Source organism: Saccopteryx leptura, chromosome 2, assembly GCF_036850995.1.
Source record: "Saccopteryx leptura isolate mSacLep1 chromosome 2, mSacLep1_pri_phased_curated, whole genome shotgun sequence".
Classification (NCBI taxonomy): domain Eukaryota; kingdom Metazoa; phylum Chordata; class Mammalia; order Chiroptera; family Emballonuridae; genus Saccopteryx; species Saccopteryx leptura.
In genome coordinates this window covers 324,568,453-324,592,282 of record NC_089504.1, presented here as the reverse complement: position 1 = coordinate 324,592,282, position 23,830 = coordinate 324,568,453, and the positions used below count along the sequence as shown (strand labels likewise).

The 23,830-nt window shown below is 37.2% G+C and overlaps 1 protein-coding gene across 6 annotated transcripts in view; it reads left to right on the top strand.

Annotated features, from left to right (window-relative positions):
- Positions 1 to 23,830, top strand: part of BCAS3 (BCAS3 microtubule associated cell migration factor) — a 614,901-nt gene that overhangs the window by 181,780 nt on the left and 409,291 nt on the right. For all 6 annotated transcript variants that reach the window (XM_066363166.1, XM_066363167.1, XM_066363164.1 and 3 more), the window contains exon 14: positions 17,698 to 17,831. In XM_066363166.1, coding sequence (XP_066219263.1) covers positions 17,698 to 17,831 — 134 coding nt within the window. The remainder of the gene's footprint in view (positions 1 to 17,697; positions 17,832 to 23,830) is intronic.

Here is a 23,830-nt window from a genome sequence, read left to right as displayed (position 1 = left end):
GGGTTCACTCTTGGTTTATATTATATTGGTTTTTACAAATATGTAATGACATGTACCCACCATTATAGTACTGTGCTATACAGAGTAGCGTCACTGCCCTAAACTCTCCTTTGCTCTGCCTGTTCATTCCTCCTTCCTTTAACCCCTGGCAACCACTGGTCTCTCTACTGTTGCCATAGTTTCAGATTCTGTAAGATGTTATATATTGGAATTTTACAGGATATATCCAGTTCAGATTGGCTCCATTCACTTACTAATATGCACTTTGGGTTCCTCTGTGTCTTTTTATGACCTGATTCCTCATTTTTTTAGCACTCATTAAGATAGGACCCTATCTTCTTTATTGAGGTGTGAATTCAGATAAATTGGTTTGTTCATTTTTTTATTGTTGAATTTTAAGAGTTCTTTGTATATTTTGATAACAGTCCTGTATCAGACATGTTTTGTAAATATTTTCTTTCTGTGGCTTGTGTTGTCATTTTCTTAAAAGTGGTTTATGATTGTATTTAATTTCAATGAAGTCCAGTTTATCGATAATTTATTTTATGGATTGTTCCTTTGATGTATATGTAACATTTTAATACATATAAATTGGCATTCTTCTCCTGTCACATTCCTAATTCAATCTCACATTGAATCTTGTTATTTCTTGTTGGGAAAATCATTTTATGAGAACTATTTTATGAGTTTTAGGATCTCACATTTCTTTTTGAATCTAAAACAAGACTTCTTAATCTGGGTTCAAGATCTTAGAGGTCTATGAAAAATATTCAGAAAGTACGTTAACTTAGGGAAAAAATTGCATTTTCATTTTCTCTGACCTGTAATGCAAATTTCCTTCACTTATGAATATGCATAATAAGTTACCAAAATATTAACTGGGCATAGGAGTTTGTAAGCAGTGAAAATAATGGATATTTTCATATAATTTCTATGTTATTATTCTGTAAATATTGCTTATAGTTTAAAATTATGGTAAGGCCTATATTTTAATATATGAACAAAAACACATATTCTACTATATGTCAGTTTTAAAACCTAAGTATTTTACTTTGCATATTAAAAAATACTAGTCTTTGAAAAAGGTTTCTAGTCCTCGTCATATTGTTAAAAAGTTTATGACACTAAAATGCTAGTGTGAGAGGGACTTAAGGGGAAATCCTTGTGGAGTTAGGACAGCCTGCTAGGCGATGGTTGTTGACTTAGACTTTGATTATTGGGGAAAGTTCTTCAAGAGGAATTCAGTTCTAATCTGGAACCTAAAGGATAATTAGCTAAGAAATAATGATTCAGTGCCTGGATATAAATAAATATTAGTTGAGTGAAAGAGGCAAGAAAAATATTGCGCATTTGACGTGTAGATTGTGAAGCAGACTCTAAATAGTGGACTGATCAGTTTATTATGTGTGAGATACATTTTTCAATGTGTCACCATTTCTACAACATTTTATGAATGCTTTGTATCGGTTTAAATATTTGAATTAAAGGGAAGGTTCATAACTCACCAACCACTCACAAAATTGGTTTGCAGAATCTTAATAGAAGCTGATAGACAAAGATTTCATACAATTGCTTATAATTCGTTTCAGTTATTTACTGTTCAGCACTGAGTATTTTTGCTATTTAGAATATGACTGATATTGCTTGAGTATGGCAAAAGTATGTATCTAATATATTTAATTAACATAAAATGAGAAAGTGTTCTGGTTGAATTACTTCTGAGATTTTATTAATTTGTATTTTGTATAATGGTGTAAAATTTAAGTGGTACTTCACACAGTATTTGTAATTTTTTAATTTAAATTGGCCTTTTTCTTTTTCTTTTTTCTTTTTTTTTTGTATTTTTCTGAAGCTAGAAACAGGGAGAGACAGTCAGACAGACTCCCGCATGCGCCCGACTGGGATCCACCCGGCACGCCCACCAGGGGCGACGCTCTGCCCACCAGGGGGCGATGCTCTGCCCCTCCGGGGCTTCGCTCTGCCGCGACCAGAGCCACTCTAGCGCCTGGGGCAGAGGCCAAGGAGCCATCCCCAGCGCCCAGGCCATCTTTGCTCCAATGGAGCCTCGGCTGCGGGAGGGGAAGAGAGAGACAGAGAGGAAGGGGGGGGTGGAGAAGCAAATGGCGCTTCTCCTATGTGCCCTGGCCGGGAATCGAACCCAGGTCCCCCGCACGCCAGGCCGACGCTCTACCGCTGAGCCAACCGGCCAGGGCCATAAATTGGCCTTTTTCAAAATGTAACTTGTTTTTCTTTACATGTATCCATACATTTTCTAAATTTATTTTTTTATCATATTTCTAATTTTATATTAACAAGCTTTAATTGTTTTGACTTAATAATTCTCTATTTGGTTTAAAGGCTTTTTCATGGGAACTATAGTGTGAGCAATAATAACAATAGTGCTTATTAGAATATTTTTTTAAATAAGTTCAGGGAAGTTCATTAAAACAAAAAGCAAATTAAAACATACAAAAAAGTTCATTTTTAAAGAAACCTGATCTTTCTCTAAGCACTTTACCTGTATATATCACTCTTATACTCAGGGTTATAAATAATTTTCTTAGTTCCCTTTTTTTAGAGAGGCATATTTTACATGACAGAATTGGTAAAATATCCTAGACATCAAAATTCATGATTAAACCAGATCTGTTGTTCACCTCCTGAGAAATTTTAAGCACTGTAAAATGTACACGCTGAAATAACACTGCCAAGTGAATTAATGAGAAAATGTAGGTTGTGTGAGTCAGTGGCAAGCAGTTCAGTCTTGTATGGGATCTATCTATTCAGAAAAGAAACGAAGGGATGCCTAGAAGTCGAGTTGTGAAACTTTTAGTTCAGCAGCTGCATTCAGTTTGTTTTTCAATTTCTCCTTCCCATTCTTGTTTATTAGCTGTGACTCTGAGTCCAGAGTTAAAACAAATATTTTAATGGCAACATTTATGATTCGGTTAGAAGTGCCAGAGAGGCCTCGGTGCTTAGATCTGGGCAGATTCAACATGGGTGGTGTAAGTTTGTTGCTTTCAATTATTTAGATGCAAAACGAATAACATTTTCTAGGGAACTTAAAAAAAGAAATTAATACACTTTTTTTTGGAGCCGTTTTAGGTTCACAGCAAAATTGAGTGGAAAGTAGAGAACTCTTTCTCACACACAAAACTTCCTACACTGCCAACATTCCGCACCAGTGTGGTAGTTTTGTTACAATTTGAACCTATATTGGTACATCATTATCAACCAAAGTCCTTAGTTTATTCAGGGTTCAATTTTGATGTTTTACATTCTCTGGGTTTTGACATATTAATATGTATCCACCATTGCAGGATCACATAGAATAATTTTACTTCCCTAAATTTTTTTTAAAATCAAATTTGGGAATTCTCAGTCATAATATCTTTTTTAAAAATTTTAATTGGCCTGACCAGGCAGTACTGCAGCAGATAGAGCACCAGACTGGGACCCAAAGGACCCAGATTTGAAACCCCAAGGTCACCGACTTGAGCGTGGGCTCATCCAGCTTGAGTGCAGGCTCACCAGCTTGAGCGCAAGGGCACTGGCTTGAACGTGGGATCATGGTCATGACCCCATGGTCGCTGGCTTGAAGAACAAGGTCTCTGGCTGGAGCAAGGGATCACTCACTCTGCTGTAGCCCTCTAGTCAAGGCACATATGAGAAAGCATTCAAAGACCACTAAGGAGATTAGGGAGCAGCAACAAAGGACTGATGCTTCTCATTTCTCTCCCTTCCTGTCTGCCTGTCCCTATCTGTCTCATTCTCTATCTCTGTCACACACATAAATGAAATAAATAAATAAGTAAAAATTTTAGTTGAATTTATTGGGGTGACATTGGTTAATAGAATATATAGGTTTCAGGTGTGCAATTCTATAATAACATCATCTGTACATTGTACTGTATGTTAGCTACCCTAAGTCAAGTGAACTTTCAATAGTTATCATTCCTTTAAACGTTCTTTCTGCTTCTTTTTTCCTCTTCCTTCCTATGCGACTGATTCGTAGATTCACTTCCCTGTTGGTATCCCACAGTTCTCAGAGGCTCTGTTCATCTTTCTTCTCAAGCTAGGTAATTCTGATTGATTTCTTCTGCCAGTTCAAATGTGGTTCTTGCATTCTTGAATTGAATTTTTCATTTCTGTTGTTATGCTTTTAACTTCAGAATTTCTATTTGTTTCTTTTTTATATTATCTCTTTAGCAGTATCCTCTTGGTGTGAGACTTTGTCCTAATATGTACTTTCCTTTAATTCTTTAGACACGGTCTCTCAGTATCCTTGCCAGCATGTAGGATTCTCACCAGTTTTTATTTTATACATATATACTAGCTATAGGTCCTCTGTAAGATAGGTGATTTGGAAATCTTTGATTCCCAGTGAGGTTCGTCTTTTTATCTTTTTAATAAGGTCTTTTGCAGAGTAAACCTTATTACTTTTTGTAAAATCCAGTGGGGTTTTTTTTCCTTTTATCATTGGTATTTTTGTGTTCATGTCTAAGAGATGGTCACCAATCTGGGACCTGAATTATCTTCTCCTATGTAATTTTATAATAGTTTTATAGTATTACATTGTATGTCAGCATCTGTGATCAATTTTTATCAATAGTTTTGTTATTTGTTTGTTTGTTTGTTTATTTATTTTAGCGAGAGAGACAGGGAGAGATGTGAGAAGCATCAGTTTGTAGTTGTGGCACTTTTAGTTCATTGATTCCTTCTCATACATGCCTTGACCAGTGGGCCTCTAGGAGATCCAGTGACCCATGCTCAAACCAGCAAACTTGAGCTTCAAGCCAGTGGACCATTGAGCTCAAGCCGGCGACCCCACGCTAAAGCCGGCAACCTTGGGGTTTCCAACCTGGGTCCTCAGTGTCCAAGGTCGACGCTCTGTCCACTGCACCACCACCTGGTTGGGGCTGGGTGTTCTTTTTTGTGTTTTTTTATTAGTTAGCACATCAGGTTTAGGTCATAATTATTTTATTTTTTGGATACTTCATCATTTTTTTGAAATCTTATACTTTTTTCCATAGAATTCCTTTTGCACTTTTCTCAGTAAAGTAACATACTTCCATGGGCTGTTTCTGGGGTCTCTGATGAAGATGACCTCTTTTAGCTATTTCCGTCTAGAAATAGCTGTGTCTTGCCCATAGTTTTGAGGAATATTTTAGATATATTTTAGTTGGGCATTCTTTTCCCATCAACTGTCAGTTCTCTTTCTTTCACAGCTTTTGGCGTTTTTAATCTGCTTCTCTTAATTACTTACATACAGAGTTGTACTTTTTGAGGGTCAGAATTCTAATATGTGGTATTAGCTCAAATAGAGCCCTGGGAAGTTTTTCAGAAGGTTGCTGCGTTCTCCTTAGCTTCGCCTATTGTGGATTGCTCTCCCTCATTCTGTTTTGTCTGAGGTGGGAACAGCTACTTCTATTTACATTTCTTATACTAAACTTTCAGAAAGAATTTTAAAAGCTTTGACTTTTGTTGTTTATCAATTTGTCTTAGTTGTAAGGCAAGAACAGCAGCTTTTGATTTTACAAATTCAATGCAAAAGTCTCTGCGCTGATAATTTTAGCATGTGAAATGTTCTGTAGGACCCTGGGTTTAGACAGCAACCTGCGTATATGCATATGTCAGCATGGGCTACCTTAACAGCATACTGCAGACTTGGTGGCTTAAACAACAGGAATTTATTTTCTGACAGTTCTGCAGGCTGGAAGTTCAAGATCAAGGTTCCAGATGATATAGTTCCTAGTAAGGTCTTTCTTCCAGGCTAACAAATAGCCACCTTCTCAGTCTGAGCTCACATGCACTTTCTTTGGTGCAGGGAACAAGGAGAGGGAGAAAGAGCTTTTTTCTTGAAAAGATACTAACGATATTAGATCAGAGCCTCTCCCTTGTGACCTCATCTCAAATATTGTCACAATGGTTTTTTTTAAGAGTTTCACTATATGAATTTTTTAAATTTTTAAGTGAGAAGAAGGTAGGCAGAGAGACTCCTGCCTGCACTCCAACGAGGATCCATCCGGCAGGCCCACTAGGGAGCGATGCTCTGCCCATCTGGGACTGTTGCTCCATTGCAACTGGAGCTTTTTTTTTTTTTAGCGCCTGAGGCCAACTCACTTGATCCAGTTGAGCCATGTGGGAGGGGAAGAGAGAGAGAGAGAGAGAGAAAGGGGAGAGGTTGACAAGCAAATGGTTGCTTCTTCTGTGTGCCCTGACTGAGAATCAAACCCAGGACTTCCACACACTGGACCAACACTCTACCACTAAGCCAACCAGCTAGGGCCTCAATATATGAATTTTTTAGCTGTACATACATTTAACCCTTACAAGTACTTTTGAGAATTATTCAGCTACTCTTATTTTTTCAAAACTCTTATTTGATCACAGCCCAATTCTAGGTTATTGTGATTAGCTATGATTATTGAATCATACTTAATTCCATGTGTTCATTTCTATTTTAAGATATTCAGACATTCTTTAAGAAATTTTAAATGTTAATGGTATTTCCATCTTTCAATTACTTCCTTATTGCTCCGAGTCTATTGTCCAAAAGCTAGGCACAAATGACTGATAGTTTCAACCTGATCTACATTTTCCTTCCAACATCTAGCTGAAGTAGATATTTTTCAGGTCCTTAAACATGTTACATCATTTCCCCTCTGCCTAGAATTCATTTTGATAACTAGATAACTCTTATATATCTCTTGAGTTCATTATTTAATTTATTATTTATTATTATTTTTTAAGATAGAGAGGGGAAGGGAGAGATAGGAGAACCATCAACTTGTGGTTACTTTACTTTTGTTGTTCATTGATTGCTTCTTATATGTGCCTCGATGGGGGGGAGGGGCTTCAGCCAAGCCAGTGACCCCTTGCTCAAGCCAGAGACCTTAGGCTCAAGTCATTGACCTTTGGCTCAAGCCAGCGACCTTTGAGCTTAAGCCAGTAACCATGGGATCATGTCGATGATCCCATACTCAAGCTCCGACTCCACATTCAAGCTGGTGAGCCTGAGCTCAAGCCAGCGTCCTTGGAGTTTTGAACCTGGGACCTCATTGTCCCAGGTTGATGCTCTATCCACTGCACCATCACTACTCCGGCATCTCTCTGATTCTTAACTGAGCAGCTGTCATGATAATAGATAACAGTATGTGTGCCCTTGTGTTGTGCCAAGCACTGTTCTAACTGCCCTCTTGGGCTATTGAATTTCATCTTCACGCTAACCCTGTAAATGGGATACTGTTATTACCCTCATTTTATAGATGAGGAAACTGAAGCCCAAGGGACTATGTTGATGATCTTGCACTCAATCCAGTGACCCTGCACTCAAGCTGGCATTGCCTGCACTTGAGCCCTTACTTAAGCTGCACTCAAGCTGGCAACCTCTGGTTTTTGAACTGGGGACCACAGTGTCCCAGGTTGTCACTCTATCCATTGCACCACCACCAGTCAGACTTGAGTATTATTTTTAAATATTATTTTTGAGACTTATGTGACCCTACCTAAAATATCATTTTCTCCCCTCTGCCTCACCTCAACTTCACCTTTGCCCCATGATTGGGCAAGTTACTTTATCTGCTTGGATCACTCCCAGTACTTTAGTTTCCTCATCAATAAAATGAAGGCTGATTATGTTTCTTTTCTTTTCTTTTTTTTTTCTTTCTGAAGCTGGAAACGGGGAGAGACAGTCAGACAGACTCCCGCATGCACCCCACAGGGATCTACCCGGCACGCCCACCAGGGGGCGATGCTCTGCCCCTCTGGGGCATCACTCTGCCACAACCAGAGCCACTCTAGCACCTGGGGCAGAGGCCAAGGAGCCATCCCCAGCGCCCGGGCCATCTTTGCTCCAATGGAGCCTTGGCTGCGGGAGGGGAAGAGAGAGACAGAGAGGAAGCGGGGGGGAGTGGAGAAGCAAATGGGCGCTTCTCTTATGTGCCCTGGCCGGGAATCGAACCCGGGTCCCCCGCACGCCAGGCCGACACTCTACCGCTGAGCCAACCGGCCAGGGCCTGATTATGTTTCTAAACAATACCTAACACATACTGAGACTTCAATAAATATTAATTGTCATTGTTTTCATTATTATTAATCCCCTCATCCTAGTTTTTAATTTATTTATACCCACAGAGTATCATTTGAAAACGGTTTTGTTAGCATGCCAAGTGGGAAGGGAATGGGAACAGAAAGAGACTTTGTGACCCTGCCAGTATCTCAGTAAATAGAGCCAGCCAAGGGTATGAATGTCCCAAATTCAATTCCTGGTCAGGGCACACAAGAGAAGCAACCATCTGCTTCCTTCCCTACCCCCACTCCCCTTTCTCTATCTCTTTTCTTCCCACAGGCAGTGGCTTAGTTGGCTCGATTGTGGCCCTGGGCACTGAGGATGGTTCAGTTGGTTCCAGCATGTCAGCCTCAGGTGCTAAAAATAGCTTGGTACTTGAGCATTGCCCCAGACAGGTTTGCCAGGTGGATCCTGGTCGGGGCACACGCAGGAGCCTGCCTCACTATCTCCCCACCTCTCACATGTAAAAGAAAGAAAAGAAAGAAACAAAGAGACTTTGCTTGGGGCAGAGGGTGCACAATGTGGTATATAGATAGGGTTATATTGAGTTGTACACTTGAAACCTGTAATTTTTTTTTATATCAGAGGCAGACACTTGACCAACATTTGATTTTTTAATTGAATTTATTGGGGGTCACATTGGTTAATAAAATTATACAAGTTTCATGTGTACAATTCTATATACATCATCTGTATATTGCATTGTGTGTTCATCATCCCAAGTCAAATCTCCCTCCATCACCATATAAACCCCCTTCTTCCTTCCCTTCCCCACCGCCTTTCCCTCCTGTAATACCCACACTGTTGTCTGTAAGTCTTTTTTTCCTTTGCCTAATCCCTTCACCTTTTTCAGCCGGCCCCCCAACCCTCATTTTGAACCAATGTCATCTCAATTCTTTAAATTGAAAAAAATGTTTTTTGCTAGAACTGAACTTTTATTTTTACCCCAGGCATTTTTAGCCTGGCATTTTTCACATAGTTGTTAGTGAGTAAGTATACATTGAATAATTACATTAAGTAATTGTTTCACCCATTATTATAATCATGGATAAACTGTGGCAGTACAGAGACAAGGCATTAATGCAATGTAAGTAATTATTTGTTGAGTAAATCCAACTTATTTCTGATTTGTGGTTTGGATAAGAATTGTCTCCCTCCCTAAATTGTGAGAGTGATCCATAATAGTGAATTATATTAAATGCAGACACAGCACATGTCATTAAGATTGAAATACATAGTAGATATTTATTTAAAATATTTTGTAGCCCTGGCCGGTTGGCTCAGCGGTAGAGCGTCGGCCTAGCGTGCGGAGGACCCGGGTTCAATTCCCGGCCAGGGCACACAGGAGAAGTGCCCATTTGCTTCTCCACCCCTCCGCCGCGCTTTCCTCTCTGTCTCTCTCTTCCCCTCCCGCAGCCAAGGCTCCATTGGAGCAAAGATGGCCCAGGCGCTGGGGATGGCTCTGTGGCCTCTGCCCCAGGCGCTAAAGTGGCTCTGGTCGCAACATGGCGACGCCCAGGATGGGCAGAGCATCGCCCCCTGGTGGGCAGAGCGTCGCCCCCTGGTGGACATGCCGGGTGAATCCCAGTCGGGCGCATGCGGGAGTCTGTCTGACTGTCTCTCCCTGTTTCCAGCTTCAGAAAAATGAAAAGAAGAAAGAAAGAAAAAAATTTTTTGTAGAAACTACCTCATATTTATATAAGTACACTAGATTGACATATTATTATTTATATTGCCTTTGACATCCAAGAAAATAAGCATTTTTTTATTAGTTACATTGAAATTAGAAGCATTAGAAAGAAATTCTCAACTCTGCAGTAAGCCTGATATTTCTAAAACAGACCTGTTGTCTTTAATTTGGTAAATAATTGATCTGCTTTCCAGAGGCTTTATTTCTGCCACTTGAGTAGCTGAGAAGTGTGAAGTGCAGCACATCTACATTTTAAATAATTACCCTTCCTTGGCAGAGAAATTGTTTTTCTTTCCATTAATAAGACAAATATGAATGTTGGGTCTGTAGTAAAGTAGATTAAACATGTACCCTTTTGGGTGCTTGACTGTATCTTTAATTGACTTGATATTTTTCTGGTTACTTAAATGCCATATGTTGTAAGGAGATGGTGGTCTTGGGTTCATCATTAAAAATGGATTTTTTTTTTAATATGCATAGAGTTTTTCCCATTGATCATAGGAAGTGATGAGAAAAATACCGTATGCATTCTTGTGAATATCTATAATGTCTCATGGATTATAAACCTTATAAAAGAGAACATAAAAATTATGTCATTGTTATCTAGGAGGAATAGGGAGAGATTTCTTAGATAGGACACCAAAATGACAAGTTATAACTTTGTTCTTCATTAAAATTTAAAACCTTCAAGGACACCCTGGCCAGTTGGTTCAGTGGTAGTGTCAGCCCAATGTGTGGATATCCCAGGTTTGATTCCCGGTCAGGGCACACAGTAAAAGTGAGGTGTGAGGTGGATCCCGGGTGTGGCCTTGTCGGTGCCCGTCTCTGCCTCCTCTCCTCTCACTTAATAAAATAAATAATAATAAAATAAAAATAATAAAACCTCTAGGGAAAATATTATTAAGAAAATGAAATGGCTTGCCACACAGTGGGAGAAAAAAATATGTATCTACACTAAATAATTTTTTTTTAAATTTTACCAACACACTAAACAATTTAAATGGGCAAATATTTCAATAATTATGTCACATAAAAATATGTAAATGGCCACTCAGCACATGTTAAGCTGATTGGCATCACTTATCACCAAGAAAAATTTGGCATATTAAAAGTATAAGAAGTCGCCTGACCTGTGGTGGCGCAGTGGATAAAACGTCAACCTGGAATGCTGAGGTCGCCGGTTCAAAACCCTGGGCTTGCCTGGTCAAGGCACATATGGGAGTTGATGCTTCCTGCTCCTCCCCCTGTTCTTTCTCTCTCTCTCCCTCTCTCTCTCTCTTCCCTCTCTCTCTAATAAAAATGAATAAATAAAATCTAAAAAAGTAAATAAATAAAAAAAGTATAAGAAATCATCAAATACTCTCTGAAATGATTAAAATTTAAAAAGACCCACAATACCAAGTGATGATAAGGTTATGGATCTCATGTTACATGCTGCTTTGGAAAAAACATTGTGTAGTTTCTAATGAAACTAACCATACATATCACCCACCAGTTCTACTTGTAATCATTCACTTCAGAGAAATAAAAACAAATGTCCACACAGAGACTTATACTTGAATTTTGTAGGAGTTTGATTTACAATAGTCAAGAACTAGAAATAACTACTGAATGGATACATAAGTTTCATAATACCATATAATGGAACACTGCTCAGTATCATAAATCAAGGAATGGACTGCTGTTACACACAGCAGGTAAGGTCCACAACATCTTGTCTGATATTACTTACATGTACTTCTAAAGCAGGCATATTAATTCATTACAATAGAAAGCCAATCATTAGTTGCTGGGGGCCCTAGGATGGGGAGTAGATGGACTGCAAGTGAACACAAGGGAATTTTTTCCACATGCACTTTGTATATACTTGTCAGATTCATCAAAATTGACACTTAAGGCCTTGGCCGGTTGGCTCAGTGGTAGAGCATTGGCTCAGCGTGAGGATGTCTCAGGTTTGATTCCCGGCCAGGGCACACAGGAGAAGCGCCCATCTGCTTCTCCACCCTTCCCCCTCTCCTTTTTCTCTATCTCTCTCTTCCCCTCATGCAGCCAAGGTTCCTTTGGAGCAAAGTTGCCCCGGGCATTGAGGACAGCTCCTTGGCCTCTGCCTCAGGCACTAGAATGGCTCCAGTTACAATAGAGCAATGCCACAGAGGGGCAGAGCAGTGCCCCCTAGTGGGCATGCTGGGTGGATCCTGGTCAGGCACATGCGGAAGTCTGTCTCTCTGCCTCCCTGCTTCTCACTTCAGAAAAATACCCCCCCCCAAATTTTTTTTTAAATGCACACTTAAAATGAGTGTATTTATTGTATGTAAATTATATATTAGTGGAGGGTGATATAGTTTTAAAAATACTCTGGCATTTGAAAAACATATTTAACCACTTGGAAAAACAAGAATACATATAGACATGTACCATCTTCCTATAGGTCTATAGTATGAATAACTTGAAAATAATAGGAACACTGAATATTAAAACCTATTGGATGTAGCTACAGATGTCTTCAGAACCTTAAAAATTTCATGATGCAAAATGAACAAAAACAAATTATTTAAATAAAGATATTAGAACATTTAACTTCAAACTCCTAAAAATGTAGGAGGATGGAATTAAAAAGTTATAAAACAAGCCCTGGAGAGGTAGCTCAATTGGTTAGAACATTATTGCAAAGTACAGAGGTTGCTGGTTCGATCCCCAATCAAAGCACATACAGGAACAGCGTGATGTTCGTCTCTCTCATTCTCTCACTTTCTCACTCTCTCTGTCCCTTCCTCTCTTATTGAAAACAATAAATAAATAAAAAAAATTTAAAAACCAAAAGTTATAAAATAAGTGAGCTAGCAAACTAATTGTTGATTTTAGACCTTTCCACATGGAACAAATGAATAAGAGCCACATCAGAGATTTTGTTCTAATTTATTTTGGTTCTGGATATGTGTAGTTTTTGGAAAGGGTCAGATAAATCATGTCCTTTGTTCGTTTGATAGTGTTTAGTTCAATGCCTTTAATGGTGTTATCGAGCATAAATTTAAGGGAGTCTTACTATTTCCTGGGCCACAAATGTGTAAGAATGCAGTATAGAGTTTGGTTATCAGTGACTTTAAGCAGCTTTAGGAATGTGCTAACATTGATACTGTCTGCAGGGAGACTTTTAGACCATTGATATCAAGTATGCATAATCAGTTCAAAATGTTTTATCAATCAGACTTGATAGAGTTGTGATTTTATGTAATTTGAAGACCTAATTTCAATCAGTACACCTGTACTAGCATTCTGTTTCTTTGGTTTTCTGTTTACGAATTTGAATAGTAACTTAAAAAACTATTAAATTATTTGTAAATTTCCATCTGTACAGGTGTTGATGGGAAAGTATTAAATTCACAAGAATTAATTCCAAAGCAAAATGATTTTATAAGTGATATAATCTGAATTTCTGTAAAGATTTCTATTTGACCCAGAATATCATCAGTGTTTATGCCTCTTTTTGGAGGAGAGTGTGAATAGCTGGTCATTTGTCTTCCAGTTCATATGTGTGCATGTAATGGAGAAACATACAATTAGGTAGGTGTTATAAATAGATATGGCAAAAAGACATACCTACTCATGTTTCCGAGATTTTATAGCATATGCCCAGTGGAGGTTTGCTGCTCTCTAATTTTGCCTTTTGGGCTAACCAGCTGACGCCCAGTTAAAAAGACTTATGTTCTTATGAGGCCGCAAAAGACTTAATGTTCAGTCTCCAGTCTCAGATTTTGGAGAACGACATGTACCATCAGCAGCTTCAGTCTCCACCCGCTGATGCTAAGGCTCATCTATCAAACTTGAGGCTGTGAGTGAGGGAGAGGAAGCTTCCAGATAAACATACAACAGCGCCTAAACAGCTAATCACTCTAGGCTTCCGCTTCCAGGCCCTATAATTAGAAGTCCTTCTCTTCCTTGTATTCCCAGATGACGCAAATGCATTTTGTGGCTTGGCACCTCGTCTGGGGCGTAGGTTTAGTTTATGGCCAGCTAGTCTGGTTTAGTCTTCTGATGCTGCATAAATAGTTCTCAAGCCACAGTCTACTCTCTACAAGTTTTTCCTTTTATGTATATCTGCTTTTAAACTTGTTTTCTAGAAGAAAGGCTTGTCATTTCTGCCAGTAGAATGTGTGCAAAAGAGGAAATTATAAATTTAAAGGAAAGCACAGGGTTGTATAGTAGCACACAGCTATTTCTTCCTTTCCTCTCTGCTTTTTCCATTTTTTCCCATCATTTTAAAGTTTTCTCAAAAAAAAAGTTAAGCTAATTGCTGGATTAGAGTAGCTATAATTGTGTGGAGAAGTGGAAAAAGAAGACTTTGAGATATACACAGAAGATAGTGAGGATAATTTTCAATGGCTCTTTCTCTAAAAATTTGGATTTATTTACATATTAGAAACTTAACAGATGTTCATGTCAGTTTCAAAAGCTAGGAGCATATCGAAAGTGTTCATTTGTGAACACATAGCAAAACAAAAATAGTCTTGATTTGACTAATAGGAACTTTTATATTGAAATTCATTTTGAGTAATATATTGGTCTGTGATTCTAAAAGATATGAAGTTTATCTTTGGTAGGTGAGTAATATATTTGTGTTATAAATGCAAGTTCATTGTGTTTCCTGTCAGAGTGATGTTTCCATTGGATTGGTTGTCACGTGCACAAATAGTTTGGTTGTGGGAAAGTAGACACAAAACATAGTAGTGGAATTGTGATAATGCAAACTTGGTATAACTCAGCAAAAAAAATAGCAAGGAAGAAATACTGTCTGCAAAAAGACAGCAAAGCATTCATTCCTAACCTTAGAAATTTATTGTTTGAATAATAGAACAATATGGAAAGAATATAAAGTATGTCAATGATATCATGGTCATAGATAGCTAGGCATAGTGTGAGAGGTAGTGTTAGATAGACTGTTATAGATTTGAAGTAGATTTCAGTATATAACACTTTTTACCATTTAAAATCTGTTCTTCTGCTTTGGCCAGAAAACTCAGTTGGTTAGAGCACTGTCCTGATAAGCAAAGGTTTTCAGTTTGATCCCTGGTCAGAACACATACAGAAACAGATCAGTGTTTCTGTCTCTCCCTTCCTTTCTGTCTAAAACTAATAAATAAATTTAAAAAAATAATAAAATATGTTTTCCTGGGAATAACCAGAACACTGGCATCTAGTATGCTATTTTTATTGAACATTTAAATAATTTTTAGATTTGAGAAAGAGAAAGAGACAAAGAGAGAAACATCAATTTATTGTCCCACTTATTTATGCATTCATTGGTTGATTCTTGTTTGTGCCCTGATATACTATTTTAAAATCTAATGTAGTACATAGATCTATACCTTATATTAGCCAAGCAAATAAACTCAAATATACTTCACCTTTCCGTTGAAATGCCTACCTATCTTCCTACAGGTGCTTAATATTCTTTCCTATCTTTTCTTTCAAAAGGAAAAGTTTTAACAGTAAACAAATGTAATTCTATTTCTGGCATAGCAGAATAAACTAATAAGCCATTCTTTTTACAGAAAAATTCTAGACAAAATATAAACAAACAAATTTAAATAGGTTTATTATAATCCCTGGAACAAACCAAGAAAAATATATCGAAAAAGTCAATATATAAATTTAAAATTAAATGGGAAGAAAGAGCAGAGAAATAAATACAGAGAGACAATCCAAAATTTAGTAACAAATAATAAAATGGTAGAAATAAATTTATCCCTACCAATGAGGTGCATTACGTGTATATTAACTACAGGCACAAATTAAAATTTAGCATTGAATTAAAAAAAAAACAAAAAAACCAAAACTAGACCTCAGTTTTTGTCTAAAACAGTCATTTTAAATACAGTTATTGATCATAAAAGTAAAAGAATGGAAAAATATTTACCATGTATGCACCAATCCAAACAAAATGCTATTGGCAATATTAAGGTTGGAAAAAGTAGAACTCAGAATAAGGAAATTCCAGGGTTAAAATGCGACATTATCATAAAAGAGGTAATTCAACAGGAAGTCATAGCAATCCTAAGTATGTATGAACCTAAAAATAAGAGATCTAAAATTAGGGAGTTTATACGTATAACTGAAAAATAACCACATCATGTCCACAAATACAGTTGGAGATGTTATCTTCTATTCAGTAATAGAATGAGAAAGCAGGCAATCAGTAAGGGTATTGAAGATCCAGAGAACATTATCAATTAAGTTGAAGTAATTGGCATAGAACATACTGTGTGTTCAAGTATACATTAAACAGTTACCAAGATAGAGTCTGAGACAGAAAAGAAATTTTAATGAATTTCTTGTCATAACGGAATTAAAGTAGAAATCAGTATATTAAAGATACCTGGAAAATACCCAAATGATGATTAAATGATGTATCTTTAAATATCCCATATTTTTTATGCCTCTAGAAAACATTTAGAACTGGAAAGAAATGCAGCATATCAAAACTCATGGAATTTACCTAAAGCAGGCTTACAGGGAAATTTATAGCAATATATGCTTACTCTGAAAAAGAATAAAGTTCTTGAAACAGCAATCTAAGCTTCTACCATAAGAAACTTGAAAAAAATGAGTAAGTAAAATTAAAGCAAGGAGAATGAAGGAAGTAGTAGCAGGAGATTGTAATAGTAGAAGGAGGAAATAGTAGGCAAAATCCATGAACTTGAAAAGAGAAAATCAGTGATCAAATAGAATTGGACTTTTAGAAGAAGTCCTGTGCAAATATGGCCAGTTAATCTTCAGCAAGTTGACAATGGATAACAAATAAAAATTAAAGAATTCAATGGATAAAGAATAGTCTCTTCAAGAACTCTTGCTGGAACATTTGGATATCATTTGCAAAAAAATTAATTTGTCTGATATCTCACACTTTATGCAAAGATTAACTCAAAATGGATGATAGATCTAACTGTAAAACAAAAAAATGTGGAATTTTGATGGAATTTTAACAATGGAAAATAAATATGGAATTAGGCAAAGACTTCTTAGCTGTGACATCTCATCAAAATTAAAAACTTGCTGTGTGAAGGAGACTATAGGCACTTCAATACATATTATGTCTGAGTAGAGACTACTTTTAAACTGGTGAATTAAGCAGGATATTAGTAATTGATTTAGAAGATAAATTGGACCTTAAAATTCAGTTTTGAGAAATGGCAAAAAGTTGGAGTGGGTTCCATGGAAATGTCATTCTCACATTCATTTTTATTAAACTTACTATTTAAAAATTCTTGTGAACTCTGTAAATTAAGGTATATAAAATTATTTTCTACTAGTCATACGATAGCATCATAAAATTTGTATTCTCACTATTGTATAGTGAAGTGTGTTAAGGCTTTGTAATCATAGGAAAAAGATACTACTTTAATTTTTTACAGTTTATTTATTTATTTAATTAAATGAGAGGAGGGGAGGCAGAGATACAGAGTCCCACATGCTCCCTGACCAGGATCCACCCTTCAAGCCCACTAGGGAATGATGCTCTGCTCATCTGGGGCGTTGCTCCATTGCTTAGCAACCAAGCTCTTCTTAGTACCTGAGGAGAGGTCATAGAGTCATCATCAGCTTCTGGGGCCACCTTGCTTTAATCAAGCGATGGCTGCAGGAGGGGAAGAGAGAGAGAGAGAGAGAAGCAAGAAGAAGAGGGGTAGAAAAGCAGATGGGCACTTCTTCTGTGTGCCCTGACCAGGAATCAACCCGGGACATCCACATGCTAGGCTGATGCTGTACCACTGAGTCAACTGACCAGAGCCCAGTGTTAATTTTTTTATTGTGAACACTTTCTTATGTCTTTTGTAAATGTTTTCTTTGATGATATTTAAAGTATGATGAGTACTTTGTGAAAATATTTCACCTACATACATAATTGTTTTTATTTTTACCCTTTTTTTGGTATGTTTTTCAGGAATGCTTCTTGTCACAACAGACACCCTTGGCCATGACTTTCATGTCTTCCAAATTCTGACTCATCCTTGGTCCTCATCACAAAGTGCTGTCCATCATCTGTATACTCTTCACAGGGGAGAAACTGAAGCCAAAGTAAGTTGTATAATTTTCAGATATGACATCTAGCTGGTTCTTTATATCATATTAGAGTTTAACATGTGTTTTTATTCAGCGTGCATGTGTGTGTGCGCACGTGAGAGAGAGAGAGAGAGAGAGAGAAAGTAGAGATGGAGTTACAGATAGGCAAGAAGAGAGAGAGAGATGAGAAGCATCAACTCATAGTTGTGGCACCTTAGTTGTTCATTAATTGCTTTCTCATATATGCCTTGATTGGAGTGCTGCACATTGGGCTTCAAGCCAGTGATTTTGGGGCTCAAGCCAGTGATCATGGAGTCATATCTATGATTCTATGCTCAAGCTGGCGACCCCATGTACAAGCTGGTGAGCCCGTGCTCAAGCCAGCAGCCTCGGGATTTCGAACTTGGGTCCTCAGCATCCCAGGTCGACACACTATCCACTGCACTACCGCCTGGTCAGGCTAGAGTTTAATGTTAATGTTAATGTCAGAGCATACTTGGTGATAGAATGGGTCCCATAATTAAGAAAAAAATATTTATTCTATTTTGACCTAATAAATACATAAGCAGTAGGCAAACAGTTCAAAGAATATTAAGATGAAAGTTCCATTTATCTTTCTTCTCCAATTCTAATATAATTTCTTGCTCTAGAGCAAACCCTGTCATCCAGTTGATATTCATCTCTCCAGACTGTTTTCTTTTTTTTTATTTCATTTTATTGAGAGAAGGTGAGGCAGAGACAGACACCTGCATGCGTCCCAAGCAGAATCTACCTGGCAAGCCCACTAGGGGATGATGCTCTGCTCATCTAGGGTATTGTTCCATTGCTCAGCAACGAAGCCATATTTTTAGTGTCTGAGGCAGAGGCCACAGAGCCATCTTCAGCTCCGGAGGCCAACTCACTCGAACCAATAGAGCCATGGATGTGAGAGGGGGAGAGAAAAAGGATAGGGAAAGGGGCAGAGAGACAGATGGTTGCTTTTTCTATGTGCCCTGACCAGGAATCGAACCCAAGACATCCACATGCCAGGCCGTTGCTCTAGTACTGAGCCAACTGGCCAGGGCCACCTTTTTCTTTCTTTTTTTATTCAGTGAGAGGAGGGGAGGCAGAGAGACAGACTTCCACATGTGCCCTGACCAGGATATACTTGCCAAGCCCACTAGGGGGCAATGCTCTGCCCATCTGGGGCATTACTCTGTTGCTCAGCTACCAAACTCTTCTTAGCATCTGAGGTGAGGCCATGGAACCATCCACATTGCTTGGGGCCAACTTGCTCCAGTCTAGCTAGCTATGGTTGCAAGAAGGGAAGAGAGAGAGAGAGAGAAGTGAGGGGGAGGTATAGAGAAGCAAATGGGCACTTCTCCTGTGTGCCCTAACTGGGAATTGAACCCAGGACATCCACATGCTGGGCCAATACTCTACTACTGAGCCAAACGGTCAGAGCCTCTTCAGACCTTTTTCTAGGCCTGTTGATTCTATATACATGTATAATATATATATATACACACACACACACACACACACACACACAGACATATGCATGTAAACACATACATATTCACATAAACACAAAATAATTGAGTTTTATAGTGTATATGACTAAGTGGTTATTATTCAATAGTATACTGGAGCCAGTTCACAGTGACTAGTGAGAATCAGTTATATACTTTTATCTCCAACTCTAGATGTAGTGACATTATATTGGTGTGAAATCATCCACAGGAGTGTTTACATAATATAAATCGCAAGCACTTCAAATTACAGTAAATTTTTTTTCTTAGGAAGCCAGTTTTTACAATTTAATAGCACATCACTGTGCACACATGCACGCACACACGTATTTATATATGGAATTTACTGAGCATTTGTATTAGGCATTATGCTAAATGCTTTACATATGTTTAATATTCTTAATATTACTTGGTAGATACTGAGATATTACCTTAATAGCCGGAAATCTCAAATATACTTTTGTTTCGCAGAGCCTGTGGTTATGCATTTACTAGTATACTTTTGCATATACTTTATACTTTATTCTGAGATCACTGACCCAACACTATTTACTGTCCATCTTTTTCAATAGTCTAAAATGCTGTTTGTCATAAATTAAAAATTTTTGTAATATGTCTGACCAGGTGGTGGCACAATGGATAGAGCATTGGACTGGGACACGGAGGACCCAGGTTCGCAATCCTGAGGTCGGTGGCTTGAGTGTGGGCTCATCTGGTTTGAGCAAGGCTCACCAGCTTGAGCCCAAGGTCACTGGCTTGAGCAAAGGGTTACTTGGTCTGCTGTAGCTCCCCACCCCCGTAAGGCACATATGAGAAAGCAGTCAATGAACAACTAAGGTGCTGCAACGAAGAATTGATGCTTCTCATTTCTCTCCCTTCCTGTCTGTCTGCCCCTATCTGTTCTTCTCTCTGTCTTTCTCTCTGTCTCTGTCCCCCCCAAAAGAAAAAAGATTAAAAGATATTATTTTGGGGAATGAAGAATCTTAAATAGATAGGAACACATGCTGGGTTTCTATTGATATTTAAAACCTAAGCATTTGACATTATGATAGGTTGCCTGTTGATTAACCATTCTAAAAATTGATAGTTAAAGGGGAAGTATTCCCATTAAATTTAATTTCTAAATTTAAAAAAATGCCATCTTGTGTTTTTAAGAAGGTCCAAATATATGGTAATGGAAGATGATTTGACTTTTGGTGGTGGACAAAAGATGCAGTATCATAGAAATGTACACTTGTAACATATATGATCTTATTAACCATTGTCACCCCAATAAATTTAAATAAATAAATATTTTAAAAGAATAAAGAGAATGTATTCATCATTTACCTTTCTTGTATCAGTTTCATAGGACAAGAAAATAGCTGATGAGGGAATGTTTTTCTTTATTGAAGAATTTCCATTTTAAAATGTTAGAACCTGGACTCATTCTGATGATCGTTTTGCAACACATATAAATGCTGAATCATTATATTATATACCTGAAGTTAATATAGTGTTGCATGCCAGTTATACCACATTTGAAAAAAAAGGTTTGCATTTTTGGAATCACTATGTTGCTACCCCTGATGAAACAGTGGACCTAGGCAATAATCATCTGTGTTTGGTTTTTTGTGTGTGTGTTGTTGTTTTTTTACAGAGGCAGAGATAGACAGGGACAGACAGGAAAGGAGAGAGATGAGAAGCATCAATCATCAGTTTCTCGTTGCGCGTTGAGACTTCTTAGTTGTTCATTGATTGCTTTCTCACATGTGCCTTGACCGCGGGCCTTCAGCAGACCGAGTAACCCCCTGCTGGAGCCAGCGACCTTGGGTCTAAGCTGGTGAGCTCTTTGCTCAAGCCAGATGAGCCCGCGCTCAAGCTGGCGACCTCGGGGTCTCAAACTTGGGTCCTTCCGCATCCCAGTCCGATGCTCTATCCACTGTGCCACCACCTGGTCAGGCTGTGTTTGTTTTTTGTTGATTAGTCTTTACATTACCAAAGTAGACCTTAGTTATCATGAAATGATGCAGTAGGATGTGTACGACATCATCTGTGACAATATTTTTACCTGGCCCTCTGAATCAAACCTGATTCTAATTCAGCTCCCAGATATAGTATATAATTAGCACTTTAAAGAAAATACAGAGATTCAGGGACAAGTTAAACAATACTATGAGAATCCAACTAGCCAACTCTAAAATGTGGAAATTCTTCATTACACATGTAACCTGATTTTACAACAAATAACTGTAATGGGAAAATAAAAGTGGGTATGTGGCGGGAATTAAAAGTAATTTTAAGGAATATTATCTATACAAGGTGTGGACCTTGTTTAGATTTTTGTTTCACATAAATTAAGTATAAAAATGTATTTTTCGTACAAATGATGAAATTTGAACGTTTGCCTAAGTAGATTCTACTAAAGAATTTAATATGCTTATTTTCTTGTGATGCATACAGAAGTATTTACAGATGTGTTGCATTTGCTTTAAAGTAATCTAACAGTAGAAGAGTGTTGGTTAGATAAAAGAACAAATAAATGACAAGAGAAAATAGGCAAGAGTTTTGTTGATTACAAGTGTTTAAAGAAACATGAAATAAATGCAATGTGTGAACTTTGTTTGCAGCCTGATTTAAATAAAGTGTAAAGAGATATTTTTGAGGCAGTTGGAGAAAATAGACCTTGAGCTGGGTATTATATATTAGTTAATTTTGCTGGGTCAACAATTGTGGTTTTTAAATTAAGTCTTTGTCTGTTATATACATATCCTGAAGTCATACAGAAGTGAAAGTCTCCTATCTGCTTATAAATATTCAATGACAAAAATAAGAGATAGGTTAAACAAGATTTGCTTGCAAAGTGTTACTTATTGAAGGTAGATGATGTCAATATTGGTGGTTCATTATAGCAATATATGCTATATACTTTGTGTATATTTGGAAATTTCTCTAATATAAAGTAAAACAATGCTTTTTATCAATATTATGCTCTTTTATTTACTTTGACTTTTATACCATGATTCAGTTTATATTTTCAAAAACTTTCCCAGCTATTCTTGGGCGTTTTCTTGTTGATGTATTTTAGAGTAACTGTATTCAGTTATGTAGAGATTTTCCTGGAATTTTTTATTTGGGTTGCACTGAAATTACATTTTAAATAGCTAGAACAGAAAACGCTAAGAAGTATACGATATCACACATAGTTGGGAGATAAAACTGAGGCTTTATGGACAGAGATAAAAGTGAAATGGTTACTAGGGGAGAAGAGTAAACAGGGACAAATATGTGGTGATAGAAAATGATTTGACTTTGGGTGACAGACACACAACGCAATCAACAGTTCCAATGCTATAAGGATGTTTACCTGAAACATGTATAGTGTACTCTTATTGATCACTGTCACCCAATTAAATTTTATTTCTAAATGAAATAACAAATTTATTAGTTAGAAATCAGATGTTTACAATATAGAAATATTACATATAGGAATTATGTTTTAAAATTAGTTATTGCAGCTGTGGTGGTACAGTGGCTAAAGTGTTGACCTGCAAAGCTGAGGTTGCTGGTTTGAAACCTGGTTTGCCCGGTCAAGGCACATATGAGAAGCAACTACTCTGAGTTGATGCTTTCTACTCCTCCTCTCCTCTCTTTCTTCTTCTCTCTCTTTCTCCCTCTCTCTTTTCTTTCTAAAATCAATAAATGAAAAGATAAAATTAGTTATTGCTGTGGTAGGACATTTTTATCTTCCTGCTTTGCTATCCTCTATTGTAAGATCAAATTGTTTTTTTAGGGTTTTCTTTTTTTACTGTACATATAACATATTTTCTGAAAATCATGATAATTTTTTACTTTTTTATTTTTATTACATTGACTAGAAATCTAAAATAATGTGTAACAGTGTTAGTGATAGCTGTAGTCTTTGTTAAATACCTTTTAAAAATATTTCTAATTTTGCTCTTATTTGTAACATCTCTCTTTATGTCAGAATCATGACGTTTTGATTACTGTAGCTTTGTAATATAGTTTGAAATTAGGACGTGTGATGCTTCTAAAGTATGGAAATACGCCTCTCTCGGGGAAGACTTAGAATAAGACTTAGAATGCTTATATGCTGTGCCCTGGGTGAGCAGCAGGTTAAGAAGTAAATTTAAACTAGGTAAATATTCCATTCCTCATCAAATTTTATATCTTTTCTTTTATTTACATATATCATTTAGTTTAATAGCCTCCTTTTTTTTTCAGTGGGTTATGTCATGAAATAATTATTTTAATGCTCAAAATATCCTATATTTGGCCAGTTGGAGTCGATTAACTTGGCATCTGTGTCCTTTCGACACATCTCCATTGTTCTTTGACAGTGTCCTTACTTTCTGGCACAACAAACTTGCTTACTGTCATGTTCAGTTACCATTTGTTTTTGTTCCTTTTGTATGGAAGTTTTTAATTAGATGAGCAGTTTAGATAATAATTTAATATTTCATTATGCTGCTGGGCACATATGTAATCTGAGTTTATTTCTTA